This window comes from Gymnodraco acuticeps, unplaced genomic scaffold, assembly GCF_902827175.1.
Source record: "Gymnodraco acuticeps unplaced genomic scaffold, fGymAcu1.1, whole genome shotgun sequence".
NCBI lineage: Eukaryota > Metazoa > Chordata > Actinopteri > Perciformes > Bathydraconidae > Gymnodraco > Gymnodraco acuticeps.
In genome coordinates this window covers 1,582,188-1,594,733 of record NW_022989983.1, presented here as the reverse complement: position 1 = coordinate 1,594,733, position 12,546 = coordinate 1,582,188, and the positions used below count along the sequence as shown (strand labels likewise).

Genomic DNA, 12,546 nt, shown 5'->3' with positions numbered 1-12,546 from the left:
ATTATATGAACAGGATTGATGCCGATGCAAAACTTTGGATTCACATACCTTTGATCCTTTATTTATTTAATAACAAGTCTATGGTTCGGTTATGGTATTGTTTCACTAGGTAAATGATAATAATGATCAGCCACAGTTACTTCAACCATTGAAATTGTTTTGATTTGGTACACCTGTAATGCATGTTGACTCTTTCATATTGAGGAGCTATTTGGAAGTTGCACTTAAGGTCACTTAACTTTCATTATTTTAATTGTTCTATCCCAATTACAATCGTTTACATTTTTAACGACACCACTTTATCTTATGTTAACACGGGTATATCGGCTCTACTTTAGATAACATAAACATCACATATATTTTTTATCCCAGTTATTGTCGTTTGCACTTTAATAGTACGACTTTATCTTCTTTTAATCCGGGTATGCCTGCACTACATGGGGTATTTTGAAAGTGTAGTAACTTCACAGCAGTCAAGTTCCGGGTAACCTGCGTGGTTCGATGACCTCAGCTCGTCGGCCCAAGATAAACAACACTGGTATCGAGGCTCACGACTGTCGAAGAGCTTGTGTTCACGGACTTTCAAAATGGCAAAGAAACCTTTGGACTTCGGATCTTTTTGATTCATTTGACACATCTGTTGCCACAGTACGTTTATTATTTCCTCTAAAATAAACTAGGTAGCATTAGCTTTTTGGGAAACTAACGGATGCTAGTTAGCTTAGCTAGAAAGCAACTTCCTATTTTTACTTTGACGTGACGCTGCTGTTAAACGACTGCTTTCAACATAAATAGCTAGCATTCTTCCGATATTTACAGTTAGTAACTGGTCGGTAACGTTAGCTAAACCACTAAAGAGTCGGTGATGTAAATACTAACATTAGCTAGCTTTAGCATTAGTTGTTGTGGGCCCGTTAGTAGCACTGAGCTGTCAAACTGTCATGACGCAAGATTAGAGCTCACCAAGAATAGAGATTGCGAAAACGGCTACCATTAGGAAAGCTAACCATTAAGTGTTTATTTCTTCTCTAAATGGCTCGAGAATCTACCCAAACATTCATTAACATGGCATGGAGTAATGCGCCTTTTTACAGTTTGTTTACAGTGTGGTTCTTTAGAGAGAGGACCGCAGCTTGCAGACATAACGGCTCTGACCATTTATTTCCACTTAGATAACCGACACACAGATGTGGGAGAAGTACTCAGATCTTCAAGTACCAGGTTTTAGGAATGCTCTGTTACAAATACAAGTCCTGCAATCAAATTCAAAAGTTAATACATTCACTTAAAGTAGGCTACCAAAAGTAAAAGTACTCATCATGCAGAATGGATTTCAGAAAAATATGTATCATATGTTTTTATTTCAATTATTGAAGCATTATTGTAATGCAAGCTGGTATATGGTGTGGAGAAATATTATTTGATTGTGCAGGTTGCAAAACATTGAACTAAAGTGTTGATGTGTCCAGATTATATCATACACCTTTAATTGCTACATATTTTTCTAAACTATAAGAAAAATACAACATTTCCATTATAAATTAACATACAGATAGTGAAACTAACATCTGGATAGATCTAAGATGCTTCATCACTAGAAAACGTAGTTCTAATAATAATATAGTAGTATGACAAACTTTTAAAAATATCTATAATCCTCTCCTTTTCTTTGTTTTACAGCTCCATCCCTAGATCTGGGTTAGCTCTCCTTAACCATGTCTTCACGCGTGTTGCTCCGGCAGCAGCTGATGCGAGAACAGGCCCAGGAGCAGGAGAGACGAGAGGCCCAGCAGCAGGTCTCCGTCTCCCAGCTCCGGGCCTCTGACTCCACTCCAGCCATCTCCGTCACTCTGCCCCCAAATGCTCCCCGCCCGCCTCCGGCACAGGTGCCCGTGGAGTTGCTGAAAGTAAGTGTTTGTATTTTTTAAATAATATCTTTATTATTTAGAATACAACAGCTCAGGTATGGACGTAGGTGAGAGTAAGAAGTAAAAAACACTGGATAATATAAGGATCCTCATCCTTTGCCATTTCCCACCTGAGAAAGAAAAGCAATGACCAAAAGAAAATTAGATAATAATTATTATTATATAATCCAAGTAAGGGACCCATACTTTATGGAAAGTATCCAGTGAAGAATGAGGCATACATAAGATGTATTCGTTGGGAACAAACACCATTTCATCCAAAATCAGAAAGAAAAAAAAAATCTGCCGGCAAAGTGAATAAATGAAATATCCCTCTGTGATTGATATTTGTAATATGACCTTCTGGAAGACCAAGAAGGAGGCACATAGGGTTTACCTATATTGGAATTCCAAAAAGAACACACAGTTCTTACAAAATACCAGACCGGTAGCTTTGTAGCTTTACACATGAGCAGAACCAGTGAATAAGATCGCCAGAGTTTACTGCAGAGCAGAGATTCATTAATGTCCATTTTGTTTTTGAGAGCAGGTTTTATATGTGTGCGATGTAAGATTCTCAACTGAGTAGATTTAGTTCGGTTGCAGATATTTTTCCCAGCATAGACACTTGTGTGTATTTGTATCACTTCTGTTCTTTATTTAAAAAAACATTGAGAACATAAGCCCCTAACTCCTCTTTAACTGATCAGGTGCAGACCCACTTGGAGAACCCCACCAAGTACCATATCCAGCAGGCTGTGAGGCAGCAGGTGAAGCAGTACCTCTCCACCACTCTGGGCAACAACGCGATCACTCAGACCCTGGGGGTGTCCCCTGTGCAGCAGTCCAGCTCGGCCCCTGAAGCCGCTCATACAGCCAGCAGTGCCCCCAACAGCCCTATGGCTCTGCTCAACATCGGCTCCAACAAGGAGGAAGTATGGGAAATTCCTGCTTTGATAACAGTGGTTTAACTTGTTGTGTGCTGCTTTCGGTTTGCTGCTAAAGCAGATTGCACAACCCTGTCAACGGCTGCCTTTCTGCAGACTTACAGTGTGAATTTGGAGAAGTTAAATGTCTAACCTTCTGCTCACTTCTAGCTAAATGTCTAACCTTCTGGTCACTTCTAGCTAATTACTTTTTGTTTGCTCTGCAATGATGTGTCTGAAGGTCCCACTGCGCTGATGCATGCTTTTTGTCCTCGTACCCCTGTTGGCCTGTTGTCACAATAAGATGTTAAATACTGCACTTACAGTTTAACCATGCACTCTTCTTGCACACGCTCCCCTCTTTGAAATCAGGCCACTTTACTTCAAATGTTTTGTGTGCTTGCACTGTAAGCTTTAGATTACAAAGCTCACTATATGTACATACATGTTGATTGCTATGACACATTTAACCGTTTCTGACTTAGGACCACTGGTGTTTTCTCTCATCTGCTTTATCTAGATTGACGATGTGATCGACGACATCATTAGTCTTGAATCCAGTTTTAATGACGACATCATTTCGCTGATTGACTTAGGACTTCAGCTACCTAGCACGGTATGGAGATCAATGTATTTATTTGAACACTAAAACTTCCTTTGTTAAAGTTTTCTCTAGAGTTTCTTTTGGTGGTGTTCAGTGGCAGGATAACACAGGATTTCAGGGTTAACCCGCACACTTTTTGTACCCAAAGTGTTTTTTCTGTGAATGGACGGTCTCTTTTGTGTGTGGAATTCAGAAGTCGTAGAAGCAAATATATACTTTTGGCACTCAGTTACTATTCGTCACAAAAGTGCTGCCTGGGCGGGGTAAATGTATCAGAGGACACAAGACGGGAGAAGTGAAACCAAGAGGATTGCACTCATAAAAAAGTTCCTGCATGGTTAACAAGTCGTTTGTCAGATAGAAAGAGAGCTTGACAACATTTTGCCGGAAAACAAAATATGAGGATTATGGTGATGCTGGTGGAAGAAAAGAAAAGAAAGCACACTGAGGTAATACTTTTTTGTGATTTTTGAAGGTGTTGTCACCCAACTTAGATATGTAAGAATGTAATATAAATATTTGGATTTTGGGCTTAATCCTTAAACGGCATCTGTTGATCAAATTTAGGATTTTCTTTCAACACATTTGCTCCGTGCAACATGTAATAACATTTATCTGATACGATAGAAACTTAGTTGATTATAACTCTTATGCAAGGATGGGGCACACTTAACATTTGCTTTTAGGTTTCCGGTAATCAGCAGTTGAATGTAACTGGCTAGCAGAGACCTCACCATCGCTCCATAGTTTCTCTTTTTTTAACATTTTACAGTTATATTTAATTTAATATGCCATTGTTGCACACTACATGTAAATAATATCCTAGTTTTATATTTAGTTTGCTGTAATTGAGCCCTTAAATAGTGTTTTATTTGTCAGATAGTTTACATATTTGTATCTTCACGGTCAACTTTTATATTTTCACTCTTTGTTTATATTGTATAATTGTTTATTTCATGCTCCTTTTTTTATTTATAACGATGCGCAATACTTTGTTAAACATGCTGCTGCAACAAAAACATTTCCCAATTTGGGATTAATAAAGTACTTCTTAATTTATGATATTAACTAAGTACATTTCCTTAAGTACTTTGCTTAAAGGTGGGGTGGGTTATTCACTTCAGAAACACTTGTTATATTCCATGGAATGCTCTTAACATCCCGATAGCAATGAATACATGAAATGCTTTGACAATAAATCCATACAAAAATGTCATCTGTGGAAGCTGTGGCGCTGTAAAAAGCACGACCAATCATCTGAGCCGGCCCGGCTAAAGTAACTGGATGGCCTACCTGCCTGTCAGCCTTCCATCTGTGCACAAACTTATCCCGTGCCCTCATTGGTCATGTGCGCGTCCATGTGTGTTGGAGGAGGGGCTCTGTGAGGAAGTCTGAAGGAAGGGGCAGATTTTTTCCGGTTGTGAATTTTCAAATTCTGGCGCACTCGAGCTGGTTTCTACATTCTTACGTATGTTTTTGGTACTTTATATATCTACTCCACTACAATTTGAAATCAGGCATTGTAATTTGACATGCTCTACATTTGTTCGACTACATAAGTTACGACCTACTCCTGGTCGATATTATAAACACAAAAAAACAACCAGTTGAAGAATTATGATGTACTGTTGTGGATTAGGACACTGTAAAATACAGTATAGAGTTAATCTAAGGTAGTTCCAACTGCAACAGTTTAACACATGAATGGCTCACTTGTCATTGTCCAACAAATGTATGTATTTCATTTAAAAATGGGCCTTCTGAATAATAAGTACTTTTAATTTGGGTTTTTTTAGGTACATTTAATGCAAATAACAAATAACAAAATGCCTACTAACATTCAAAAGCAGTTCCAAACCACAGTCAGGAAATACCCAACCTAACTGGTTGTGTAGCAAGCCCTGTAGAACAACCATCAAATCACACAGCTTATTCATAATCGGAGTTAGAACGTGGAATGGACTTCACCCAGACCTTTCAAGTATTATTACTAGTCATCAACAATTCAAAACTAAAGTAAAAACAATTATATTTGCAGATTACTCCAGCTAACAAGTATTTCATATTCCCAGTATTACTTATATATGCATTTACTTTTTTCTTGCCCTAACTTTTTTATTTTTTTCCAGTTTTCATTAGTTTTCTTTATTTCTTTGTACTCCTTAATTTCTATACGTTTTTGACGAAATAAATGCCATTATTATATTGATGATGCACGGGAGGGCTACTCCCCATAAGCTATGCTAACCCTGTGTGTATGAATTATACGTTTTTGTTTTTGTATGATTTTAGTAGAATAAATAAATAAATAATAAACAAATATTTCTGTATTTTAACTTTTACTTTGTAATAAAGTATTTTTTACAGTATGGTATTACCTCTGTTACTTCAGAGGTAACATATCTGAGTCCCTCTTCCACATTTAGTGACTATTTTTTACTATATATATATTTGAACACTTTTTTATTTTCCCTGCAGCTCCCAGGGAATCTTCTGGATGTTTACCACAGTCCTGGAATGGCAGCAACTCTCACTGCCAGCAACTCCTGCCCCGCTGACCTTCCACAAATTAAAAGGGAAATTACTGGTACGGTACCCAGCTTTTATAAACCTGTGTCTTGACTTCACTATAAATGTTTAGGATGACTTGTTCATATTTCATTGTGTAGCTCATAATGAATTTGTCTTTTAAGAATCAGACGTCAAAGCGGTAATGAAAGAAAGGCAGAAAAAAGACAACCACAACCTCAGTAAGTCCAGATCTATTCCAACCATTTTGAGCACTTTTGATGCAGTAAGCAAAGGTGACATGCAGTGCCGTGCAGATTTAAACTCAAGAATACCCCAGTCCATGTGATATGTATCTGCATAGTGCTAACTGATAGTTAAAGGTTATTTTAGGTGTGTTAATTTCCCCCTCTGACTTGTTCTTCTTGCTTGTCTACAGTCGAGAGGAGGCGGAGATTCAACATCAACGACCGTATAAAGGAGCTGGGCACGCTGATACCCAAGTCAAGTGACTCGTAAGCACAGTTTGATTTTTTTCAGGATAGGAATTTACGGAAATGATTAGTATTATTATTTTTAAAATTGAGACCCTGACATGAAAAACAATGGAAGTAGCTTCTGTGATGTTAAAGGTCCCATGTCATGCTTTTCCGGTTATTACCCGTCCCCTTGTGTGTTATGAAGGTTTGTATGCATGTAAACGGTCTGCAGAGTCACAAACCCTCAAAGTACACCCTGTAGCGAGTAAAACTCTAACACAGAAAAGACCTGTCTGTGCTGCTCCAGAACGCCTCGTTGGACATTTCTCATTTTCCATTTGTTTCTTTACCAAAATGGACCATGAGCCCCTCACACACCAGAATCCCTTGGCGTCACTATCAAACGCAGTGGGGGGACCTTTAGCGTACATGTTCAACTAACAGGGAGTCCCATTGACTTGCATAGAGCTCCCTGGTTGGTAATAGATGAGTTGGGATGGTGGAGAAATGCTCTCAGACTCATTCTCACAGCGTTAGAAACCTTTTTCTTACTCAATATCAAGCCACACTTATTGGTTTTACTTTCGGCTGTGAGTGTTTGTGTGTGCTCAGGATGAGTTTGGCTTGTTCTCGCTGTATCGCCGACCCAGAAACCACACCAGTAAGCCAGCTCACTGAGCAGCGAGCCTCGCAACGTCCCGACCAATCAGTGCACACTGGGCTCACAGGGAAGGTCCCATGTCATGGCCATTTCTACTGATCATAGTTCCATTGTTGAGGTCTACTAGAATAGATTTATATTGTGCAATTTTCCAAACTCACATTGGTTTCTCACAGCATCTCTGTAAAGTATGTGTATTCACTCTCTGTCCTAAACGGCTTGTTGGAGCTGCTGCCCCCCCCCCCCTCCCTGTGAGCCCACTGTGCTCTGATTGGTCAGCTCGCCCACTCTGTTCTGATGAGATAACCACCATTACAGCGGAACATCAGTGATTATGTGTTACCATGGCGTTAGCAACCAGAAAATGACACCAGCAATGACAAACAGATGAGAATGCTGCGTGGGGTCTGGGTGCCGTGTTGGCGGGACGTTGCGCGGCTCGCTGCTGCGAGGAGCGGACAGTTTGAGCTGGGTTCATTTCCTGGTTGCTGCGTGGGGTCTGCGAGACATCGCGAATGGACACGGGAAGGCGGGGGGAGGGGTGCTGAGGGGGCTGCAGCACTCCCATCTGCGAGGCTCCACTAGAACCCCCCCCAGCGTGTCACAGTTTCGCCGCTTAGAGAGTGTGTGTGTGTGAGTCCATTTGGACCAATGGGTCCATTTGAGTATGGGCACGTCACAGTACCCAGGAAGTAAACAATGGAAAATGAGAAATCTCCAACGAGGCGTTCTGGGGCAGCACAGACAGATCTCTTCTGTGTTAGAGTTTTACTCGCTACAGGGTGTACTTTCAGGGTTTGTGACTCTGCAGACCGTTTACATGCAGAAAACTCTACATAACACACAAGGGGACGGGTAATAACCGGAAAAGCATGACATGGGACCTTTAAAACAATGTCTAGTGGCCACGCCCACTTGGGTTGTACTCTCTAAGCTCCCTGCGACTGTTGTGTAGTAAAAATCTCCTTTGCTCTTCCTTGTGTTTCCTTTCCTTCCTGCCTCTACAATATATGTTTACTGATATCACAATGATGTCAGCGAAATGCGCTGGAATAAAGGCACCATCCTGAAAGCCTCCGTCGACTACATCAGGAAGTTGCAGAAGGAGCAGCAGAGAGCCAAGGATATCGATATGCGTCAGAAAAAGCTTGAGCTTGCAAACCACAGTCTAATGTTACGCATCCAGGTCAGTGTTTGTTTGTGAGCTGTGTTAGAGGGAGGCGTATCCAAAACTTGAAAAACAACAGCTGCTCCACTCTGTGTTGTAGTTAAATCTGGCCACAGTGATAAGTGAGTCCAATAAACAGCTTGTTGCAAGTGCTCAAACACAGACCTATGTGATAAAGAAATGTCTGCAGAATACAGAGATCTAATGGAATCATATCATTTGTTTATAGCTGGGTCTGCAAGTCACACTGTCTCCTGTTTTCTGAAATGTTCCTGGCCATGTCTTATGTGGGAGGAGATGTCCTTTAATCTAATTTATGGAAAGTTGTTGGTGGTAATGCAACATAAAGTGTGACGATGTTGATTATTGAAGCAGATTTTTCACACTAAAAGGTCTTAATTTTCAATTCAGGATATTAAGTGGTGAAGTGATGACGTATTACTGTAGGCTGACCCAGAGGTTAGCATGGAAAGGCTAAAAGAAAGGAAATGTTACTTGTAGAAAATAACTCTGACCAACACACAAATATCTTACTTATATGTTTTCTTCAGCTGGATAATCTTCACATATTTACACCACTTTTGATGCTTTTAAAGCGTTAATGCAGAGTCTAGAAGTCAAAAGTTATGCATAACTTCATGGCTCCCCATGGACATCATGACAGCAGAAGGTCAACCAATCTTTCGTCCCACCTGGATCGCTTGTACCAAAAAAAAGTGAAAATGTGCCTATTGGAAACTAAAGCACGGGCACTTACAATGATTTGGCTATCTACTTCCGACCCATGGGACCTTATTTCTGAAAAATGATGCATTGAAGTCAATGGAGAGAGAAAGATTATCTCTCGATCCCGTTTGAATTGTTCCACGAATTACACATAGGATGTTTGTCAATCTTAAGAAATTATTTCCATGTAAAAAAAATCACAGTTTGTCGTAAAACTGTTGAAATATAAGACTATGAAAAATACGCAACTAGAAAGACTACAAATCCCAGAATCCCGGTCCCGCATGCTGGCTCTTGGAACCGACTAACTCCCCTTGTGTGTATGTACAGCTCTCAACGTGCCCAGACCTGGAGTGATTTTCACCTCTTTTAATACTTTCCGCCTCATTCTGAAAGAAAGAAGTGAAATGTGTCAACGTGACGCCGTCTTGGTGTGTGGTGCGGGACGGGAGATGTAGTTCATTGAGCGGTTTCACCAAAAAAAAGTGTTACTTCACAGTTTTACCACACAATTATTTTTTTTTGACTTGCAAAATTATCTTTTAAATTGACAAACATCATATGTGTAATTCGTGGCACAATTCAAACAGGATCGAAAGATAATCTTTCTCTCGCCATTGACTTCAATACATACTTTTTCTGAAATAAGGTCCCATGGAGCTCGACCGGAAGGGGAGGGACTTCTCCTCTCTATTGGAAGCGGATATACAGGACCTGCACTGTTGTTCTGAGTTAGTATCGTTATGGTTTATTGCTCTCATTGTTCGGCTTCGGATTGAAACGCTTCAGCTAAATGAAATGTAACGTAATGGAAATGGTAAAATGCTAACTCATTTCTGGATTTTAGAACTCTTTCCTGCACCACTCTTTTGCTTCTGCATGTAAAAATCCCACCGTCTTTCTCTCCCAGGAGCTGGAGATGCAGGCGCGGCTGAGCGGCCTGGGCGGGCTGAGCCCCGACCCCCCCCTGCTCCAGCAGCAGCAGCAGCAGCAGCAGCAGCAGCTCCCTCAGAGCGGCCAGCTTCCCAGCGCCGGAGGACTCTCCTCCCAGAGCCTCCTGGGCCTCGTCGGACAGCCCCTCCCAGCCTCCTTCCTGTCCCCCCCATCCTCAGACTCTCCCGCGGGGGTCACCCTCAGCAGCCCCCTGGACCTGGGCAGCCTGAGCTTCGCCGAGCTGGACGACGCCTCGGCCTCGGAGTTCTACCCCGACGTGAGCTTGGGAGACATTCTCATGGACGACGGGTGCACCCTGGATCGGGGGGGGGAGTCTTTCTTCTCCCCTCTGTCACCCTGTGCCTCGAAAACAAGCAGTCGCAGGAGCAGCCTGGAGATGGACGAGGACTTATGATGAGCTCTTTGATTGGCAGAGACTGTCTGCAGGGACGAGAAGGCTGGGACGTCCATCCCAAAATAACACAAGTCTGTTTATAGGACTGAAACAATAACATCAAAACTAACAAACATTGGACAAAGTACGTTATTCCTAATTTCGCCATACAGACCTTATTATTATGATTATTGTTCCTGTTTGGAGCTGTTCAGATGATTATGTCTGGGTTTTTAAATGCAATCTTATTAAGAAATGTAATATTGTATAATAGGGGCATGGATTAAGCGATAACACATTCTATAAATAGATTTTACTTCAGAGATTTAAGAGGGATTTTAAAGTTTGCTTGAATTTATTATATGCTCATACTTAGGGAAGAAAGCTGTGAGGTTTATTTTTTAACAAACAAATTATATTTCGTTTTTTTTTTTTTTTTTAAATGACTGGAATCAGGGTTTGTTTATAGCAGCTGCTCCATGTTGGTTTGTCTCACCAGCAGCTACAGAAGGGATCTATGTAAAGTGAATTGGCACATCGGGAAATATTTACCGCATATTGTATATAAGAATATTTTATTTTGAGCAGTTTTATTGCACCTTATTTGAAGGCAGTCTATGCATTTTATGAGAGCTTTTGTCTGTTTTTATTACTATCACACACAGTGGACGGATAAGGCCCAGGGATGCATGTATTTGTAATAACATTTAAAAGCAATGGAAAATCACTCTCTGCTGCAGCTAGCTAGCCAAAGCAGGACTTCTTCCAGAGTAGCTATTACAAATCAGCGGTTTTTTATTTTTGAATATATTCACGCAGTCAATGGAAATGCAAGACAGAATGAGAACAATTTCATCTTTTACAACAGTACTGTAGTTCATTACACTTTTATACCTTAATATAAGTCGCCTGTTCTGACTAATATCTGTGTTGTCAGTCGTTGTTTGTCACTGGGTGATTTGACTGGTTCTACAAAGATGATGGCTTCTGTTTTATTTCGGTTTTTGGACGATCAACAGTGATGCATCTAATAGTTTATTATCGCTCATTGTAGTTTGAATTGAGAGGGCTTTGACTTTCTTTTAAACCAACCACTAGCCTCACGTCTGTAACGATAAGGTATAACCGTTTGTCGTGTGAAACCTGCAATGCAATTATTACTCAATAAAATAGCCACGTTTAGAAAGGCATTTTAATTTGTCAGATGCTTTACGCGACCTTGTGTACAGTACATGAATGTGAGTTTTTTTAAAACACTGACAGACTGATTTTTATTTTCCTCCGACACAACCTCCAAGTTATTGACTTGCATACATTTTAAACTACTCAGCAGCCAAATATATTCTAACTATTTAGTGGTTAGATTGATTGATTCTGAGCTCTGCTACATGGCTAAGTGCTTCAAAACTGCGTTGTTCCTAGTCCCATAAGATGAGAGATGTTACCGCTCATACTTAACCCCCTCCTCCATATATTAACCATGTCCTACCTTGACATTTATCTGAGCGCTAACATTGACTGTTAATCATGAACTGGTAGCATTTGTGTCCCTACAAGTTGGCTTTCGGAAAAGATTTTAACAAAATAAACGATTCCTATGTATATTTCCTGTGTGTCTGTGGTTATTGGCTGCGTTTAGTGGTAAAGCATTTGGGAGATCTCCATGGCGAGGTCCAGGCACTCGGTGGCCTGGAGGCAGATGTCGTAGGCGGGACAGTCGCACAGGAAGCAGCGAACACCCAGACACTCGCAGAGGTCGCCGAGGAGGGGCTGCAGGGTGCTGGGCTCGCAGCCGCAGAGGCACGAGCACAGAGACCAAATGCAGCCGTTACAGCCTCTCATCACGGCCAGGAAACAGTCCAGAGGGTGACAGAACAGGCAGGACAGAAGGATTGCAGCACAAAGGTCTCGGGGAAAGAGGAAAAGAGAGACAAGGATGCTTCAATTTGAGAAAAAAACATTTAGTGGGTCCTATGAAGCTAATTTTCAGGTTTGTATTTGTAGTTTGTGTCTCTACTGGGACATGTCTCCATGCTTTAATGTTCAAAAAGCGTTTTATTTTCTCATACTGCCTGTGCTGCAGCACCTCTTTTCACCCTCTGTCTGAAACCAGAGCCCAGTCTGCTCTGATTGGTTAGCTGGCCGGCTCTGTTGTGATTGGTCAACCGCTTAAAAGTGTCCCACCCCTTAGCCTATAACGTACAATGTGTCAGAGCGCTACCCAATAGAAGCACAAGTGT

The 12,546-nt window shown here is 41.0% G+C and overlaps 1 protein-coding gene across 2 annotated transcripts; it reads left to right on the top strand.

The window, feature by feature from the left end:
* Window positions 1-490: 490 nt before the first annotated feature.
* Window positions 491-11,910, top strand: tfe3b (transcription factor binding to IGHM enhancer 3b). 2 transcript variants are annotated; one of them, XM_034212252.1, is made up of 9 exons: window positions 491-648; window positions 1,681-1,907; window positions 2,618-2,842; window positions 3,354-3,449; window positions 5,916-6,024; window positions 6,131-6,187; window positions 6,385-6,460; window positions 8,106-8,271; window positions 9,890-11,910. In XM_034212252.1, exons 2-9 carry the CDS (start codon window positions 1,716-1,718, stop codon window positions 10,325-10,327), a joined length of 1,359 nt encoding a protein of 452 aa, XP_034068143.1. In that variant the 5' UTR covers window positions 491-648; window positions 1,681-1,715; the 3' UTR covers window positions 10,328-11,910. The 2 variants fall into 2 exon arrangements, with proteins under 2 accessions (XP_034068143.1, XP_034068144.1); XM_034212253.1 differs by having other exon boundaries at window positions 492-648; window positions 6,137-6,187.
* The last annotated feature ends 636 nt before the right edge of the window (window positions 11,911-12,546 follow it).